The sequence below is a fragment of the Harpia harpyja genome, chromosome 1, assembly GCF_026419915.1.
Source record: "Harpia harpyja isolate bHarHar1 chromosome 1, bHarHar1 primary haplotype, whole genome shotgun sequence".
NCBI classification, from domain to species: Eukaryota; Metazoa; Chordata; class Aves; order Accipitriformes; family Accipitridae; genus Harpia; species Harpia harpyja.
The window spans coordinates 63,519,564-63,540,660 of record NC_068940.1 but is presented as its reverse complement, the minus strand read 5'-3'; the positions used below and the strand labels follow the sequence as shown (position 1 = coordinate 63,540,660).

At 40.6% G+C, this 21,097-nt stretch overlaps 1 protein-coding gene across 1 annotated transcript in view; it reads left to right on the top strand.

Moving 5' to 3' along the window:
• Positions 1–21,097, top strand: part of TGFBR2 (transforming growth factor beta receptor 2) — a 66,234-nt gene that overhangs the window by 25,787 nt on the left and 19,350 nt on the right. Inside the window, exons 2-3 of the mRNA XM_052797537.1 lie at positions 2,038–2,209; positions 3,885–4,075. Of these exons, the coding sequence (XP_052653497.1) occupies positions 2,038–2,209; positions 3,885–4,075 (363 nt within the window). The remainder of the gene's footprint in view (positions 1–2,037; positions 2,210–3,884; positions 4,076–21,097) is intronic.

The following is a 21,097-nucleotide window of genomic DNA, read 5'->3' as shown; positions in this document are numbered from 1 at the left end:
GTCTGAACAGCAGATGTCTTTCCCCTGAGCAGCTTGGCACCCTGCCACAGGTTTCCTGTGTGAACTTGGGTGAGTCACTTCATCTCTCCCTTGATATTTGTCTTTATTGTTCATCCAGGCTTTTAGGAGCATAGATTGTCTCTTACTGGGTAGAGGGACAGTCCCTCATTATCAGGTTGTTTTGATCGTTACTGGAACCTAGATAAATCGATACAGCTATTAGTTTCTCTTCAACATGTGGTAAATAAGAGGTACTATCCAGAAAAGAGGAGCAATTTGCCATGATTGTTATATTAACGCATATTTTATAGAACACTAGATTCAAGACCTTTTGAGTTCCTACCACACCTACTTCAGTGAGGCTTTGTTCTTCTGCATGGCTTCTGGGAGTTGTTGCAACACAAATAATTAAGAACAAGAAATGTTTACCTGGGGCTTAAAATTCAGCCAGCCCATAACGTACTGCCAGCATTCTCCACCTGAGTAAGTGCTCCCAGTGAGCTCATCATAGCCCTCCCCTCTGTGTAGGAGCTTCTTCTATACCACTAAAATCATTGGGAGTTTTGCCACTGATTACAATGGCGGTAAGATCAGAGACCTTAGGTCAGTACTGGAGCATGCTAGTGATGAGAAGGATGTGTGATTTGGCTGAAGAGGGAAGACTTTTCTCTCAGTCCATCACAATGGCTCAGAAATCCATTGAAAATCTTAGCAAGAGGCCTTTTTATTTCCTTCTGGAAAAAGCATGTATATTTAATTCCCGTAATAAAATATTCTAATGGTAGTAAATAGTGACATTCTAGAAGGAAAAAATTGATTTCTCAGCTAATGGAGGAGAGAGGGGGAAATTACGAATCCCTGGTTGCCTGTATTGGTTGACTAGCAACATTTGGCCACAGAGAGCAATATGAACATAATTTTAACACACAGGTGGCTACAAGAGAAGGGCTGTGCTATATGAAGCCCAGTATCTCCTTAAAGTGGTTCAACCTACTTTTCTAAATATATTATGAGGTGAGTCAGACTGAAACTGTTGTAGATAGTCTGCTCCACTTCAGATAGTTGCATATTCATTTGAGCTTTAGAAAAAAGTTTATGTTGGCATTTTCTGTTCCTTGTAGTCACGCTGGCTTTTCAAAATAGTTTTTGAACTAAACATATGTTTCCTGAAATTCATACACTGGGTCAAAAAATATCCCTTCCCTTACTGCTACCACACACTGAAGCAGATCATGAGTACTAACACTCCAAACCAGTAAGCAAGTAATTCTTCAATGCCTGGGTGCAGAAATGTAGCTGTTGGGTCAAAGTAAACTTCTACAAGGCAGACGGTCATTGCAAGTTCGTTTGAGTTCAAGTCCCCTTGAGCTGGCCCAGGAGGACTCCAGTAGCAGATTACATGGGCTGCATAGATGCCCTACTGCATTTCCAGCTTGAGTTTCACCCACAACCTCTGGCAGACCATCCACCTTAAGTTGAAAGTCAGTTCCAGCTCTGTGTTTTATTATGTGAACAGTAATCAGATTAAGGATGATACCTAGGTTATGCCTCAGGGTAGTAAAGACAAACTTGCAAAACTCATCATGATCCATGTCATAATGATGTCACCCACCTAACATGCATTCCCACTATGATATCCATAGTTACTTTGGCACACAGACCACAATGCAATATATTGTACAGCGGGGACAGATATGTTGCCTGTGAATAATGCAAATGGGTGACTGCAGAGTAGTTATTTCAGTGCAAACTGAACTCAGAATAAGCTTGATTCTGCAAATTACAAAGCAACTTTTGGTCCCTCAAGTCAATAGAATTTGATTTCATTTTTCAAATTCACTTTGGTTAACCTGGTCTTGACACTGTGGCACTTGTCCTGTTGTAAAGAAAATTGGTAGCTGTGAAAGATCAAAGATTTTCTCATTTAAGGTGGGAGGGAATATTTGCTGCTGATGAAAACCTTATCTTCATAATGAGCAATAACACAATCTGATAATCTACCGTTATCGAGTTTTCTTCTCTTTTTTTTTCCTTAAGCTGAAATTATGTCACCTGTAGACAGAAATAAGGAAAATGGATTGCAAATGCCAAACCTATGTAAATTTTGTGACATTAAAGTAACAACCTGCTCAAACCAACATCAGTGCAAGAGCAACTGCAACATCACTGCTATCTGTGAGAAGAATAGTGAAGTCTGTGTCGCTATATGGTAAGTTATTTCTTCATACAGGTGGGGAGGGGAGCACACCCTCATTCATCATTACTTAGTACTTTCCTTGATTGCTCTGATATTCAGAATGTCCCTGCTATTTCACCAGGCTTTGCTCTCTTGCTTCCAACTCATATCTGTGCTCAGCATACTGAGAGTTGCTTGAGGTTAACAACAATTCTGATATGAAATGTTCTGGGGATTTTTTTTTTCTAAAGCAGTTCTGTTCCAGCTTATGCTGTTATTGGAAAAGAGGCATGTTTTTGCTCAAACCATTAAGCTGCGTCCACCCACAGCACTCAGAGTAGAAACAGATTTGAGACTCAGAGAGGATTGTGGTGGCATTTACTGGAGAAAGACAATTCTCTCTCAGGTTTCGAAGTGAACTAGAGTATGTAGATCTATCACAGGAGGGTTATTTACCATGTATAGGTAGAATACTTTCTCTTAATGGTAAAAAAAATCTTCTGTGTATATAATGACTCTGATGTAGGCATAGTGCTTTTTATATAGCGTCTGTCTAGGTTCAAAGAAATCAAGAGTATATGAAAATGAGTTGGATTTTTTTTTAGGATTTGTTGACGCTAAACTTGCATTCCAGTCTAAAAACTGGGGGGTTGCCCTTCCATAAATGGTAAGCCAATCCTACCAAAGAAAACCAGAAGCACTCTTAATGAGTTCATAAGTGGACAAAAGGAACAGAACTGAGTATTTGCAACATTGCTGCTGATTTAGGAACATAATTAGAACCACTTACAGAAAGGCATAATTAATTAATTTATTGAGGGATTAGTTGTATCCATTGACTTGAAGAGATGTTCAGCATAATTGGAAGTAGACACTTGAAATGCAGGATCAGTCCAGTGTGCTGTTCCATATTTGTCCTGTGCTCCTTTAGTAAGTGGTCAGTGCCTACTATTGCCATACAAAGTGGCTGTAGTACAATTTAAGATACATTCTGGATTTTTAATGCCAACTTATCTAAAAGGCAAATGAGTTGAGAACTTTAAATAAAGTGCTCTTTGCCTCTGAGTCTTGTGTCAATGAATTGAAATCTGTGGACCAGGACAAAACATGGGAATATGGTCCAGATTATCAGCTGTAAATATTTCCCTGACAGTGAGGTAACACTAGCTTGCACCAGTTCTATTGTTGGTCTTGATTTTTGTTTTTTTGGCGGGTTTTTTTTGAATTATAAGGATAACTCCTTCAGTGCAGAAATTGTGCTGATTGTAGGCTTCAAAAGCAAAACGAAAAGGCCAACTCACTAGAAATTCCTCAGATTTTGAGGAAATAATTCAGTTTTAAACATAATTTCCCACAGATTTTTACTGTCTGCACAGTGACCACAAAACCCAAAAGTATGTTCTGAAGTTCACAGCAGTTCATTGAGCATTAGCCTGAATAATTCTGGGTGAGATTTTCAAAGGCACTTATTGGAGCTTAGTGGTAATATGATACAGGAATAGCTGTACCATTGTACAAATGCCCCAGTGTGAGGAGCCCAGACACAGCCAAATTTACCCCATTCAGGAAAGCCAAAGAAGAACATATGATACTCTTTAAATCCCATTTGAGTTCTCAAGAGAGGCAAATTTCGGGCAGGCACAGTCCCGTCTGCTCCCTTTGTAAAATATTGCTTCTTTGATTTCAGTTTTCTCCCTTTCATTTTTAGGAGACAGAATGATGAAAATGTGACACTAGAAACAATATGCCATGATCCCCAGAAAACACTGTATGGTCACATGTTGGATGACTCCAGCTCAGAGCAGTGTTTGATGAGAGAAAAGAAGGAAGATGGGGGACTGATGTTCATGTGTTCCTGTACAGGTGAAGAATGCAATGATATGCTCATGTTTCCATCAGGTAGGTTTAATAATTTACCCTGCATTCCTAAGCTATACCTTGCAAGTACTATTAACTGTGTCATACCAATGGACTTTGGAATCTCATTTTGTGGAGGAAACCTTCTAGTGGCAAGAGCTATTTTGGTCTCTTCTGATCTCTTCTGAGTCTTACAAAATCTCAACCTTTCTTTTCTATGTTCAGAGGTTATTTCTTCCTGCCAGGCTGTCTTCCTTTTGAAGTAATTCTGATACTCAGCTCAAGACATTGCACTTAAAAGTTGATGAAAAGAAAGATGAAAGCAAGATGTTTAGAGCTGTTCTGTTGACACACCAAAACGCAACATATGCTAAGTACATTATAAAACATAAACAAGGGGCAAATGCCATATTTAAGGTCTTGCCTCTTCTAAAAGGCTGTATTGCCATAGTGTGACATCTGTATATACAGATACTACTGAGTAACTTGATAGGATGTGAATTTAAAGTCAGCTTCTCTGATGTAACTGACCATCTGCACTTCTTCTGTGGTGGGCATGAAGTAGCTAGAAGGTTCTTTCACTAGTGGATACACTACCTCATGCTTACTATGGCACAAGGACATGTACGTGAGTTCAGTTCAACTATTGAAATCTGAGTATAGGACAAATCACAAGTGCATAACCTGTCCCCACTGTACTTCATGAATGCCTATATACACCACTGCAAATACAGTAAAGGCAGTGCAGGTGTGTGCACTGCTGGTGGACCTCATCTTGCACACACAGATGTGCATGTGTGCATGCACGCACCTCACTTTATTTTCTCCTACCTGCTGGATCCCACAATGATTCTTTTATTGAGACTAAGTCAGGTCTCTCGCAAGTGAGTGTGAGGCCTGCTGTGAAGAACTTTGTGTGCATGCACATCTAAATGAGTATGGCACACAGAACCCATCCTTATCACCTCCAAGTTCCTCAGAAAAGGATATAATCAGATCCTTGTTATCTGAGATAATGAAGGGCTGGGACACTGTTTCCACTCCTGTGAAACATGGTGTGTGACTGCACTGAGGCGGACAACTATGTGAGTGGCTTCTAGCTCTCGCTTCTCAGCCCTCCAAGAAGGCTAACTAGTTCAGGTTGCAAAACCACACCAGAATAGCCAAGAGCAAGCTAGAAAGTCTTTGCCTCCCTTGGCCCAGGCTATCCATATCTGGTGCCACCTCCTCCCCTCTTCCTCATGCCCTCCCCGTGCTTGATTTGAAACCAGACAACCTGACTGCTGATTCATGGTTGTATGACCTACCCTTGCTTGGGTGGGCTTTAAAGGAGTTGGAGTAAATACTGGTATTGATGTGAGCACAGGTGGTAGACCCAGGACCTGATTCTAACAGATTGCTTTGATTTTATTGAAGAGAATGTGTTCCCAGTGAAAAGGTCTTACTCTGTGTCAGCTGTCTGGAGTTTTTATACAAAGCAAACCACGCCCTTGTGGATTTTGGCTAATTTGTTATAAATTAGTCACATTATAGCTGTTTCTCCTGGAGCTATGTAGCTGAATACAATCGCTCTGACAAATGTGTGTCTTCTGTGTGTATGTTTATGAAAACTGTTCTATAAATTCAACACCAAGTGCCTTCATTCATGTCAACTCTGCAGCCCCCCCTCACCCTTCTAGAGCAGCCTAAAAGCAGCTGTAGTATAAATTAAAACCCAGTCTTTTTACCCTGATTTCTTTCACTCTTTGGAGCGGAGCATTTCCTTCTAGGTCATGTGCTGTAAGCCCTCTAGGTGACTCCTGAAAACTGTGCCCTGCATTCACATGTAGTAAGTGAATAACTACAGATAAAAATTAATGTAAAACTTCAGTTTGTAACATTTCCAGTTCATTCACAAACACAAGCATTAACTCCAGTTAGGAGGGGGGAGAACTGAGGCTTTGTCATTCCTTTTTTATTGTTGTGGATTAGTGTTTCTTTTAAATGAAAACAGCCCCTTTGGGTTGCTTGCCTGGTTAGCCATGGCAGGAAGACAAACGATTTTTACAGTATCAGACATGCGGTTTCCTGTCTGTGTTTAACTTTGAGCAGAACATCACAGCCAGCTGGTCTACGGCTCCTCCAGACAACTAGATAATAGCCTGTAATAATTTTGCCTTTGGAATGACTGTCATTCACATCTATTCTGTACATCTCTTGCCTTTTTTTCTCTCTCCATTTCTTATACACCCGAGCAAGAATTTTTGCAGTGTTTTTGCACATCCTGTAGTTTTAGAGAGTGGACAAAAGCTAGTCTAAAAAAGCCTGATCAAAAAGTGATTGATTGTACTCATTTATTAGCAGAAACTGAGATGATAAAAAATATTGTAATTTTTCACCTGATAATCACAGCCTTTCCTTTCAAGCTATTGCTATAAATGATCAGTGTTCTAGCTCCTCTTCCTCCTGGGTGCACACTTAATACAGACCAAATTTAGTTTGTTCCTGGTGTTTCTGAGGTAAGAAAGAAAATTGTCGGTAAGGCAACAAGTTCTAATTTCCACCAGAGGTTAGTCACTATGTTCCAGTGATTCACAGCTGAGCTGTTATTGCTTATAGAAGAATTGGTTTATAGCACTGTTGGCTTGTATCACTTTTGACTGTGAAGAGTAAATCTCCTGACTCCATTTTTAGACACAAACATCTAAAGGTTTTGGGTAGTGGTGTTACCAATTAATGTGTATAATATGATTGAAATAACCAGGGAGCTGGTAAAGTCCGTGTACAGCCCCCATCAGTTAATATTTAAAACAGGGAAACAATAACTAGACATGATTTAGGGTTTAGGAGTAAACTTAGACAATGGGGCTTTGTAGATAGGTAGAATGCTTATGTCAGAAAAGAGAATAGATTGTGGCCTGATCAACAAACCTTGAAGAACCACTTGGAACTCCCAAGACAGAGTAAGAAGTAAGTAAAAGGTAATTCCTACAGGGGGAGATTGCAACCACCGACTCATTGACCACCTACTCAAATGATACCACCTACTCAAAAGAAGACAATGAAGGAAGAAGGTAGAGTCTGCGCACTAATTTACATGAGAGGCGAAGAAGAAGGAACCAATCATTTAGGGAAATAATAATGAATATGTATTACTTAAGTATATAAATGTGAGAATTTTTGAGACAAGGGTGTGCTGTCTTTAGACAGGCACCCATTCGTGCGCATCAATGAAATTAGTGTGAAAATACCTCGACTCTGTGTGTTATTGGCTTGCACACCGGGTAAACAAACCCCGTTTGTGGGACAACAGTTTTCTGGTGACCCAGATGGGACCTTGCTGACAGCCTTGCCCGGATCATCTTGCTGCACCCAACGGGGAGAAAAGAACTGAGTGGACTCCAGCACTCACCAGCCTGTTGAGCAGGGATTCCATCAGCTCCTCTCCTGCTGTCAGGCGGTAAGCGACACAATGGTGCAAAGCTATTTAAAAGAGGTTTGTTTTTTTTTTTTTAGAAAAAGGGGGAGAGGAAAACTACTTAAAATCAGTGAGCATTTGGATCCTGCATAAGACGTATCAAGGAGGATACGCAGCAGAAGACAAAGGGAGATGTCCCTCGTAAACTGTTTTTGGTACCAAAATGGATGCTACTGCTTCTCAGGAAGTGCCCTCCTGCTCTCCCTTAGGATGCATCCTAAAGAATTGGAATAAATTTGGTGGGGATCCCCTGACAAAAGATAAATTAAAACATTATTGTAATCAGTGGTGGCCACAATACCAATTAGAGGACGGTGAGAAGTGGCCAGAAAATGGGTCTTTGAAATATAATATGCATAGGACTGAAAAATGGGATGAGGTACTTTATGTTGATTTATTCTTTACTTTGAGGAATCATTGGAATGTTCAAAAAAAAATGTGGCTTAGTAGATTCTAAACATCAAATTGATATACATGCATTAAAAAAAAAAAAGAAAAAGGAAAAAGGAACTAAATCTTGTTGTACAGGATGTAGGGGTGAAAAAACTGAGACTGGAGAAAATGAAGAGGATGTACAATTACTAGTATACCCCTCTAAGAATTCAGAGGCAAGTAGTTCGAGTGATGAAGAAAGTGATAATATGAGTCCAGTCTCAGGAAGAACGAGACAGCAGAAACCTATAGTGCAGGCTCCCCTTAGACAAGCAGTGGGACCAGAAGGAACACCAGTATATGTACATGTACCATTTACCACCTCTGATTTGTTAAATTGGAAACAGGTGATTGGATCATATTGAAGCAATCCTGAAAGGATGCATAGTACTATCAAAACTGTGATGATGACTCATAACCCTGATTGAAGAGATATACAGGCCCTTTTAGAATATTTGTTCACTACTGAAGAAAGAAGAACAGTTTTAGAAAAAGCTGGGAAAGGAATGACCCAACAGCATAGCAGGGTACCTAATATGGACATTTACCTCCCAAAAGAAGATCTTCATTGGGACCCTAATATGGGGGGAGGAATGGAAAGGCTAAAAGAGTACCAAAAATTTATTTTATATGGTATTCAACACAGGTACCAAGAATTTATTTTATATGGAATTCAACACAGTGTACAGAAACCTAAAAATTTATCCAAATTATATGAAATAAGACAAAGGGATAAAGAGACCCCTTCTGCTTTCTATGAGAGATTGTGCAAAGTGACACGAAAATGGACTGATTTAGATCCAGAAGATCCCAGCAATTTGAATTGTTTAATATGTTGTTTATTGGTCAAGCTGCAACAGATATTAGAAGAAAACTGCAAAAAGTAGAAGGGGCAGATAGAATGACAATTCACAGTTATTATTCATTACATATAAAGTATATAATAATCGAGATGAGGAGGCTGAGAAGGAAAAACGAGGATGGGCCAAAATTCAGGCATCCCTAGTAGCTGCCCTAAATGATGGGAGAAGTAGACGGCAAGGAAGAGGACGTGGAAGAGGTGGATTTCAAGGAAGGGGAAGAGGACAGGGAAGTTATGATAGAGAAAATTACAACGTCCCTTTAGGAACAAATCAATGTGCATATTGCAGACAGGAGGGACATTGGAAAAAGGAATGCCCTAATCTCTCTAATGATAAGGGAAAGAGGAAAGAGGAGGCTATTGAAGTAATGACAGAAATCGGGTTAGGCTGAAGGGGACCAGAAGAATGTATTAAAATCTCCCCAGCCAATCCTCTGGTTCCAGTTAAGCTGGGGAATGAGATAATAGATTTTTTAGTTGATAGTGGAGCCACACATTCTGTAGTAACTAGTTGTAATGGACCCTTAAGTAAAACTAAAATAAATATTCTTGGTGCGACAGGGAAAAAGACCTTAAGACTGTTTCTAAAACCTATGAAGTATTCAATTGGTAATACTAAATTAACTCATGAATTTCTCTATACGCCAGAATGCCCCTTACTACTGCTTGGACGAGACATACTTTATAAGTTAAATGCACAACTAACCTTTTCTGAAGACTCTGTTCAGTTGCATATGCCTGCAGAGACAGCTTGGAAAGCCCAGATGTGTTTAATAACTGAAGAAAATCCTGATGAAGAAATGAATATTCCGGAAGTACTAAAAGCAATTACACCTTTGGTATGGGCATCGAAGATACTTGGACGAGCAAAGAATGTGATTCCAGTAAATATTGAACTTAAACCGGGACCCCAGCTGGTAAGAAAAAGACAATATCCTATTAAACCAGAAGCCCAAAAGGGCTTAGAACCTATGATAAGCTCCTTTTTGGAATATGGACTGTTCAAAATATAACACTCCAATTTTACCCGTAAAGAAACCTCATTCTTCAGAATATAGACTGGTACAGGATTTACGAGAAATTAATGTGACAGTAATACTTATTTTACAGTGCTGGGCCTAAAAGATGCTTTCTTTTGTATTCCTGTGGATGAGCAAAGCCAGATCATCTTTGCCTTCAAATGGGAAAATCCAACTACAGGGTGAAAGACGCAACTATGTTGGACTGTTCTTCCCCAAAGATTCAAGAATAGCCCCACCTTGTTCAGTAACATACTGGCTAAAGAGCTGGAACAATGGCAAAGTGGTAATGATGCTGTGACATTGTTGCAATATTGGTTCTGATAGTTATGAGGCATGCTTGGAAGCCACCATTAGTTTGCTTAACTTCCTGGGCCTGGTGGGATATTGAGTTTCTAAGAAAAAGGCACAGATTGGAAAAGAAGAGGTCCAATACATGGGGTTTGAAATTATGAAAGGACAAAGAGAATTAAATAATGAAAGGAAAGAAGCGATTTGTAGGATCGCTGTGCCTACATCAAAAAGACAATTAAGAGGATTTCTGGAAATGGCTGAGTGGTGTCGTTTATGGATCCCCGATTTTGGACTAGTTGCCAAACCATTGTATGCCGCCATAAAGATCCTTGAATGGACACCAGAATATAGAAAAAGTTTTTATGAAATTAAGAGAAAGCTTATGGAAGCCCCTGCCTTAGGACTTCCAAATTTAAGAAAGCCCTTTTATTTGTATGTACATGAAAGACAGCATGTGGCACCAGGAGTTTTGACACGAAAACTGGGAAGCTGGAAAAGACCAGTAGGATACTTTTCCAAACAATTAGATAAAGTCAGCGAAGGATGGCCAGCCTGCCTGAGGGCAGTAGCAGCTACTGTAACATTGATTGAAGAATTTTGGAAATTAACATTAGGCCAACCAGTTACTGTGTTTGTATCACATGCCATGTCATTTCTCCTCAAAAACAAAGGACATCATTGGATATCACCAAGCAGGTTAGCTAAATATCAAGCTGTGTTGCTGGAACAAGATGATGTAGCAATTTCAGTGACTTCTGCTCTGAATTCTGCTACTTTACTCCGGATTTCTGAACCCACCGAATTGCATCATGACTCTTTGACTACTATTGAACAGGTGTATTCCGGTAGACCTGACCTGCGGGATGAACCCTTGCCTGATGCGGAGTTGGAGCTGTTCATTGATGGAAGCAGTTTTGTTTTGAAAGGAAGGCAAAAAGCTGGATATGCTGTGGTAACATCTACTCAAACTTCAGAAGCTAAATCTCTGCCTAATAATACTTCTGCCCAAAAGGCAGAATTGGTAGCATTAACACAAACCTTGGAACTTGACCAAGGAAAAAGTCAATATCTATACTGATTCTAAATAAGCTTTCAGTGGTCCATGCACATGGAGAGATTTGAAAAGAAGAAGAACTTTTAAGCTCGCAAAGAACCCCAATTAAACATGGAGAAGAAATAATGAAACTTTTACAGGCAGTTCTTCAACCCAAGAAAGTTGCAATAATACATTGTAAAGCCCATCAAAGAGGGAATAGTGAAATAGAGAAATTGAAAAGCAGATCAGGTGGCAAAAGAAGCAACTCTAAGTCAAAATTTGAAGGAGCCTTAATTCCAGCACCTCATTTAGAATTATCACTTCCACAATATACTGAGAGAGAAGATCAATTAGCAGAACAATTAGATTGTTCTAAAAATGATCAGAGATGGTGGGTGACACCTTTAAGATGCTTGCTACTTTCTATAAAGATGATGGAAATTCTACTTAAAAGCTTGCATCAGGAAACACATTAAGGGGGAGATGCATTAATATTGACTGCCAAAAAAGATATGTTGTAGGACCAAAAATGCAAAATCTAACAGATATAATAGTTAAAATATGTGCTGTTTCTTGTGCTAATAATCCAAAAATTAACAAGAGGGTTATAGGCAGAGTTGTGAAACAAGGAATAACTCCTGGGGAATACTGGCAAATAGATTGTACAGAACTACCAAGATGTAATTTATACAAATACTTACTGGTGATAGTAAATACCTTTCTGGTTGGCCAGAGGCCTTTCCATGTCGTACCAACAAGGCTACGGAAGTAATTAAGGCCTTATTAAAAGAAATTATTGCTAGGTTTGGTATTCCAGAAAGAATTTCTTCTGATAAAGGACCCCATTTTATTGTAGAAATAGTACAGGGATTTTCTAGATTTTGGGGTATTTAATGAAATTTACATACCCCTTGGAATCCAGAGTCCAATGGCAAAGTAATCATGTAGAAATATAAGAAAGGCAACGGAGACAGGGTAGTTAAATAAAATCCTGCATGGGTTTGGATTCTCCCAGACTGGATGATTACAAAGCTTACTACAGAATCTAATAATTTTGGTTATTATAGTGATTTTTCTTTGTATTTTGTTTGGATGTCTTAAGAGTATCATCATGAGATGGGTATCTCAGTCGTATGTATTAATGATAAGAGATAGAAAATGAGACTTGTTGAAGTATGCTAAAACTTCCCAAGTCTTAAAGGGGGGGAAATTGTTATCAATTAATGTGTATAATATGATTGAAATAACCAGGGAGCTGGTAAAGTCCATGTACAGCCCCCATCAGTTAATATTTAAAACAGGGAAACAATAACTAGACATGATTTAGGGTTTAGGAGTAAACTATTAGACAATGGGGCTTTGTAGATAGGTAGAATGCTTATGTCAGAAAAGAGAATAGATTGTGGCCTGATCAACAAACCTTGAAGAACCACTTGGAACTCCCAAGACAGAGTAAGAAGTAAGTAAAAGGTAATTCCTACAGGGGGAGATCGCAACCACCGACTCATTGACCACCTACTCAAATGATACCACCTACTCAAAAGAAGACAATGAAGGAAGAAGGTAGAGTCTGCGCACTAATTTACATGAGAGGCGAAGAAGAAAGAACCAATCATTTAGGGAAATAATAATGAATATGTATTACTTAAGTATATAAATGTGGGAATTTTTGAGACAAGGGTGTGCTGTCTTTAGACAGGCACCCATTCGTGCGCATCAATGAAATAATTAGTGTGAAAATACCTCGACTCTGTGTGTTATTGGCTTGCACACCGGGTAAACAAACCCCATTTGTGGGACAACAGTGGGAGGTGTTGTGACTCACCCAAGGGTGGCTTTGGAAATATTTGAAGTAGTCACATCCAAATCAAATGCCTGTTTCTTGTGTGGACTCTCATTTAAATTGGCAATCTGCAAAATAAGCAAGACACTGTCAGACATGTGCCTAAACATGCCTGTAGTTCTGCTGTGTCAGGGGGACTTCTGACCCTGATTCAGATCCCTGGCATTTCAGGCCACGGGCAGCTGGTGGAAAACACTGTGTACAGAATCACTCCAAACAATGTTCTGTAGTTCTTGGAGAAATAATATGCAGGAGACAGGTGGTCATTACAAATCTGACTACTCCGTGTTTATTTTTTAATCCCTCTCTTTTTTGCCAAACAAAATTGTGGGTGACTGGCAAGCAGCTTACACCCCTGTGGTGGAAAAATGCTTCTCGCAGCAAAACTCAATGCCAGTCTGTTTTAATTATTATTTATTCAAATGTCTAATGTCAGTGTTACCAAAAGGCAAAGCCAGGGAGCAAAACCACTGGAAAAGATTAGCCAAAATCGGGGGGAAAAAGGCTCTGGCTGGTTAGAAGTTGGCTAGGTGGCAGACAGAGGCCTGGTCCGGCTGTCATGGAAAAGATGAGTGCAGGACTGGACTATCAGGGGTTTTTCCTCCCTGATGTCTAGATGTGTCTGGTGGATCTTCTGCACCTTGCTTTGCCTTCTTATGTTTTGACCTGTTGTGATGAACCAGGTCTGTCTGTAGCTGTCTGTACAGTTCCAGGCCTCCCTTGGTGTTTGGGCAGCTTTGTTCCTCAGCCTTCCATTTGCCACACCATCTCCCAGCCTCTATTCATCAGCCAGTGTGAGCATGACAAATGCCTAACAAAGTTCTTCTTTATTAAGAATCCTAAGCTATTTGGCTAAGGTCATGGCTTGTTTACCCAAAGGGACCAAGTAGGACTGTGCTCTTTGCAGCCTCACGTCTGACCCATTCTCCATGCGCAGAGGTGACCACGCACTCATTGTAGCTGAGGAAATGGGATACCTGCATGTTACGCAGTGCACGACCTACCTGCTATGCAGTGCAACTTCTTCCTGTTGTGCAGGCTCATTCAGACACATTCATTCAGCAGTGTGCAAAAGGGTGACCCCAGCACTGGAGACTGCAGACAGGAAAGCAAATCCTTTAAGTACTGTTGTTATATATGCAGTTGTTATTGTGGGCATCAAGTTCAAATCCAAGCAGAAATGCAGAGATCTCAGCATTTGCAAGTAGGATTTGCAGACCTGTAGCACAGCTCTGTTGTTTGGTTTAGAGTTGTTTCATTCTGATAACTTACATGGTGATCATCTTTCATCCTCACCTGTCTTGCCATGCTATGCAGATCTCCATGCAGCTTGCAACCAAGGTATCTGTGGGATTGTTCAGGTTTACTGTGTTTATTACTCCTGTACTGCAAGATGAGGTCATTACTTTGGGCATTCCCACCACACTCTGTCATAATGTGGGAGAAACCTTTAGCAGCAACAATGTATACAAATTTTAATGATTATCTGAATCATTCAGTGACAGAGATGACTGACAGGTCAACAAGAGTTTATGAGAGTAATGAAGCTAATCGGGGAAGTGTGTCAGAGGAGGGGAGGGTGTTGTGCTGCTTATAATCTTCACATTGATCATGGTTTTACTGAGTTTGCTAATTGAGAGTGTAAGAGACGTATTTGATTAATCGATTGTGGCTGAGTCATTTGCCTGAATGAATTACAGCCTATGGATTGCAATGTGTCAAGTGCTGTGATTGCTCACTGTGTACGGTTGTTACCTGGGAGACCTGGTATTGTTCTGCTGCCTGAACCACCAAAAGCATGCCTGTGTGATGCCTTGTCCTGTGCCCGGATCGCAGGAGATATGGATAATATTTTAGAGTTTCCTTAACTTGGTATCTCTCACTTGTCTCTAACATGTTGCCCCTGTCTTTTCCTTTCTTTCTCTCCTCTTCCTCTCCTTACTAGAGTCAAAGCGTTAGTGATTTTACTTGCCTACATAGGAGGATCTCAGACTTAAGAGCAAACTTAAGATCTGTGCACAAACAGCCGCCAGGCCATAAATACTCATGTGATGAGTTGTCCAGTGATCAAGGAACAGCAGAAGGGAGATGATTACAGCTGGACTGCTTCCAAGTGGATTTTAACAAAGGCTTTCATTAATCTGTTTTTCTCTTATCCAACTAACATGTTCAGAAGGTAACTGTCTTCCAGCTGCCCCATAAAAGAGGTCAGTAGCATTACATAACGTTGCACAGAGCCTCTCACTGCTTGTATATTGGCATTGTTCTCATGGTTTCCTCTTAGGTATTTGCAGCCACAGAGTCCCACCCAATGCCTGCAGCTGTATGTAACCAAAGGAGAGGCTGTCTAATACTGAACGTCTGATTCACTCAGTGGGATAGAAAGGAAATAGAATGGAAAGAGGCAAAAGAAGCCAAAATTTTGTTTTGCTCTGTATTATTTATATTGTTTGCTTCCTAGGAAAATAACCATGCAGAGCTCAGTTACAGATTTGTGTAAAAACAAACTAGGCAGAGCTCTTCCAGTCTGGTTGGCATATTTGTTACAATTTGCATCACTTGAGAGCTTAATAAGTGTGGGAATGTGGCCAACCTTTTATCAGGTTGTCACGGAAGAGACTTTAATAATTACAGACAGAAACAAACTGTAACTAACACTGGCAACATAATATTTTGGGAAAGGTTGGAGGGGTGAAACTCAGGCTGAGAATAAAAATAGTGGTTAATGTGTGGCATCTGTTGGAACATATTGAAACTGGAGAGATTGATTTGTTCCAGAAAACCACCAGCAAACAGCAGCAGACGCTGAGTTGTATAACTGAGGCATGTATCACAGAAACACAGCCACATCATGTAAAGTTAGAATATGTTGGCTTTCATATCGCTGAGTAGGAAAGTTCAGCTATAAAAGTCAAAATGTGTGAAATATGCCATGTACGCACAGTGAAGTGACCTGTTAGAATGGGAGAGATAAGAAGGGAATGCATCCAGGGGTGGGAGATTTTAAACAAATGGGTGCTGTGCCAGCAAACCAAGGAATTACACTTTCTAGCCAGCAGTGAGGGAATAAAACAGCAACAAACTATTTGTTCTGTCTTTGAGCTTATCAGTTTCTTAAACCTCCTGGGTGCTGAATAGCATACTTGGCAATCAGTTGAAAAATGAAATTCTGCTTACAATAGGTAAAATATCCATTACATCATTGCTGCCCAGCCTTTTCACTGAAGTAAGGCACCCAGAGGCAATCAAATTGCCTACTTCTTGCTCCCGTGACTAAGATGCAGCCATTCCCATTGGGTGATGGATGCATATGCACGACTCTTCCAACATGTAACACATATAACTGAGTCATGTAACTGGGGATTTCCCCCGGGCATAATAGAGATGTCTTGAGTCCTGATCACTAGACTGTGGGTAGTCATGTGCCAAGGGCAAAACTGTTGGCCCCCAGGGGAGAGCAGCAGTGAGTATGCCACAGGTCTCCATACCTGCTCATATTTTTGCCTTTACTACCTGTCAGGATAAGTGGTAAGTGGTAGCACTGGGCAATGGCCTGCATTAAGTGCTCTGAGGGCTGGGTCTGGTTTGCCAGCCGTATGTTGACTGCAGAGCAACATTCAGGCTGGCAAATAACCAAAAGGTCAAGTGACTGAGTTCCCACACCTTTGAGCAAACATCCTTAGGGCCCAAATTCTGAGCCATGCGGATGGCAGTGCTTTAGAAAGACAGCTTTAGAAACAGGCTCTAGAGATGGCTTTACCTTGTTACTTCTACTATTTGAGCCCCTGTAGCAGGCCAGGCAGACCTGCCAACTACCAGAGCTAGTGCCTCTTCAGGAGGCTGCTTCAGCACATACTATGTATTGGCTACCCTGGCAATATCCTCTTTAGACTGAAAGATGAAGACATACAACTCAAACACAAGTTACTGGCCTTGACAGACTCAGTCTACCTAGTCCAAAAAAACTCTTGTCAAATTCAGGAACTGGCTGCAGGAATTTAACTTTCAGGAAAGTCTACAAGAAATGTCAGGGTTTATTTTCCACTGGATGGCAAGATAGAGTCCACTCTGGTTTTAAAATCCAGTAATCTCTGTCTTCTGCCATCAGATGGTTCAGCACAGAGCTGAGGGAGGGGTGGAACTGATTTCCTGCCCCACAAAACTATTAAGGTGAAAAAAAATTCTTCATCTCCAGCAAGGATGGAAAATTAAAATGTTTCCAAGAAACTGTCAAGATAAAAAAATGAAGGTTAGTTTGAGGTGCAGCATTTGAGTTTGATTATTTCCAAGTATTTTGTGTCAGGATCAACCATTGTCATAAGGAAAAAGCCCCCCCCCCCCCCCAATAAAAAAATCTCCCTCACCCCCATCCACAAAGCCCCAAAAAACAATGCCTGTAAAATTAACAGAAGTTTTTAAACACAAAAGTTGGACCAACTTTCAGACCACTTTTGTCCTCAAGATGGGGGTTTCAGGGAAAAGTACAGGAATGTCAGAAGCAGAGTTTCTGTTTTGAAAAATCAACATTTCCCATCTAAAAATGTTTTGCTGAAGATTTCCAAGCCATTTTAATTCTAAAAAGACCAAAATCAGGAAAGTACATGAGACACTGATTTACTGAATTTCATTGTCACTTGAAGATTCTTCAACAGAGATAAACTAAATTACCCCAAACAGCTGCTCAGAGTGAAATTTCATTCCACTGAAAATGAAGCATTTTATGGAATTAGTTTTCATCCAGAAAGTAGTACTAAATAGATGAGCAGACTTTTCCTTATTTTATTGCCTAGTGTCTTGCCCAGAAATCGGTACATACATAAGGTTCAAACTCACATTTTGCTTGATTCAGAATAATCAGAGATGAAAAGCTCTTCCCTGAATCAAACAGAGCAGAACTTGAACTTGGAGCTCCCATACCCCAGACTAGTCCCCTCACTGGTGGGGATTCAGCACTCACATGTCTTGGCAAATTGAAACATTTGAACAGAATTCTGTTTATGCAAAAACATTCAAAAAGTGTTAGTTTTCATTCCAGTGTGGAATTAAAACCAAACTTTGAAACCTCAGAATTGCTGCAAAATGGAGTTGTCCTCCAGTCAGCTCAAAGGGCTGCTTTGTATCTCAGGAGCTTGCAAAATAACTGGATCACAGTCCCAGGTCTGGGCCCGTATTTAGTCACTGTGTGTTTCTGGGGGTTTTTAAGACACTAGACAAGCTTGCAGTACATCTGCGTCGATATGTTTAACCTGAGTTCTGCCAATATCAAATATATTCTTGCCCTGCTGTGTGGCTTTAACTAGCAGTTGAATAGGCAGTAACTTTAGAACTTGCACAAGCAGCAAACAGCACCAAAGTAGTTCTGCTGGTACTGGCTGGGCATTTCTGCTACCCTGTGCATTAAAGTTCAGATCCTAATTTTATTGCCATTGTTTTATTTCTTGTTTCCAAAGTTCAGCGACACTGAAGTTCAATCAAAGGCACCCAATCCAACCTAAAGGATTTGCACGCAAAGCAATGTTGTGCTTTGAAGCTTCCTGACTGAACAGAGGCTGTACAGCGTTTCCATTTTCCTTGGCACCTGAGCCCTATTCCCTAAGGGCTTAGGTAGTGTTAAGGGTTGTGCAGATGGCTTGTGCTTAGTTCAAACCACATACAGGAAGGTTTCTTTTAGCTCAACTTCTCTATTGTTATACTATATTAATAGGCTCTTTTGAAGCTTAAGAAAGGACTAATCCGCCTAAATAATAGTTCTGGGTGGGGAAAGTTATTTAGAAGCTTGTTTGCAAAACCTGAAAGGCTGTTTCATTTAACCATTTCCTTGCCTGCCTGTGCTGCCAGGTTTTGCTCATTGCAGTGCTCAGAAAGAGGAAGCAGCACTCCCATTTTTGAAATTGTGGGGTTTGAGACATAGGTATTTATTTATAAGCAAATGAACATATTTATTCTTAGATTCCTGTAGTCAAGCCAGAAGATGTTGGCTAGCCACTATGCAAACATACAGATATGCTCTGAATTTTGATCCTGCCCTAACTTTGTACACAAAATCAACAGAGAGGTACCCCAAACTCAGCTTGTGCTGGAAGGGCTGATTTTGTTCTGCTCATATCAGCAGTCAAAATCAAAGGCAGTTCCAGAATTGCCTTGCTTGGACCAGCCCTCAGTGTCACCAGCTCTTTGCTGCTGCTGTCCCCTTTAATTCTGCTGGCAGGCAGCTCAGTGCCCTCTGAAGCTCAGGGTTCAGCCTTGTCAGTCCTGACACTCAGTTCTCCCTGTTGGGTGCTCATTCCTGCACTTTGCAAGCCTTGAGTGGGACTTGTCTAGTGTCTTAAAAACTGAAAATGAGCATACCCTTCATCCCTGCTGCTTTGGGGGGGGATGTGCAGCTGTATATTTTTCACCCCTTGCCTCTCTACTTCCTCCAAGGGACGGTGCCAAAGCGGATGTGTCACTTTGCAGCAGGGGGGCAGGACCATACAGCCCTCAGGGGAAGTGGCCAAATTGCTCAGCTTCTGCTTTGATTAAAATTTTTTTTCATTCTTTTTCAAGTGACATTTGGAACATCAACAGCTTCTCCCTTCCACCCAGAAATCCCCCTGCACCACAAGCAGAGCTTTCTCTTGTGCAAAAAGAGGAAGAGCCAAAGGGACTGTGAAGTCTGCTGGAGGCAGTAGCCCAAAATAATACAGCCTGCTCTAGGGCACTATAGGAATGATCAGAGACCCTCACACAGGTAGCCATAACAGTCAAGGAGTGGCGGCTTTGCGTGAGTTTTTTCTCAGAGCTGAACATGCACCCAGCTACCTCCAACTGCTTGGACTCATGGGGAGAAATTTGACAGAGAACTAATACATCTTGGGATTTTTGTTCCTCATTTAGAAAGACATTTGTATTTCAAATATCTGAGCTACATATTAAAACCCTGTGGTAAAGAAAAAGGGCTCTAAAGAGGCACATTCATCTTTGTTAAAAAGTATACCATATGATATAGATGACATACTACTCAGTTCCAAGAGCAGAGTCCAAACTTCAAGCATGCTTTTCTGTGGTCAAGGAAAAAAAAAAAAAAACCACAAGCCCAAACATTCATCAAAACTATTTTATCTGATTGTTACAGATCATAGTTGTGTTCATGCAGTTGTGGCCTGCTCGCAGCCAAAACTCCAAAACAGCCATCCCACAATGTAGTCAGTTCTCCACCAGGGTGTTTCCCAAGTTTCTTTATAAAGCAGATTTTCTGAGATCGAAGAATGCACATGGGCATAAGCAATGCAAATCTTCTATTTACTGACAGTGACATTGGACTTTCTAAATATATTCCTCCAGTAAGGGTCATTAAAAAAATGGAGGTTTTTTCCCCTCTTCAACATCTTAAGAAGCAGAAGGGGTACCTGTAATCTGTGATGAACTTTTAAATATGTTTTTTATTTAAAATTTAGAAAGGTTAACTTTTACTAACATTTTGTCACCAAGGGAAATCACTTGAGAATAAGGATTTGTGGTTTGCATAGGTGTGGAAGAAGGGATTGGCTTAAAACGTCCTTTTGCATAAATGAAGGAATTACGTTCTTTGTAGGTGCTGCTAGTGAATGCCACTGACTGTGTGCTAGCCGGGAGTGTCAGTGCTGGAAAGATACTTCCTCTTCCTTGAAACCCTATGAGAGAGGCTAGGATTGAATTACTTGCTCTACATCTGGTTGGTGAACCTTTCAAACAGAGGAAGCACATCCTGGTTCAGGATTCAGGCCTTCTTCCAAATAAAGAAGAATATACTCTTCAGATGTCCTGTCACCTGCCTTTGAATAGCTGATGGCTCCTGCTGCTTGCCAGCTAACTGTGTTTCCAACAGAAAAGTGATTACAAGTGAAATTGGAGGGTCAGAGGTACCACTTGTTCTAACTGTAAACTATTTTCCGCCACCCCTTTCAGCATTGCTCACCTTCATTTTGAGAGGCACAGAGGAGAGGCTTGTGGCTAATGTAGTTAGTGGCAACTTCCCTTCAGAGCTTATTAAACTTTCCGTATTGACTTATTTGGCCCGATACACAGAACCTGTCAGTGACATTTCTGTAAGCATCCACCAGAGCATTGTGCTGCCAATGCAAGCCACTTGCTTAACTGTGG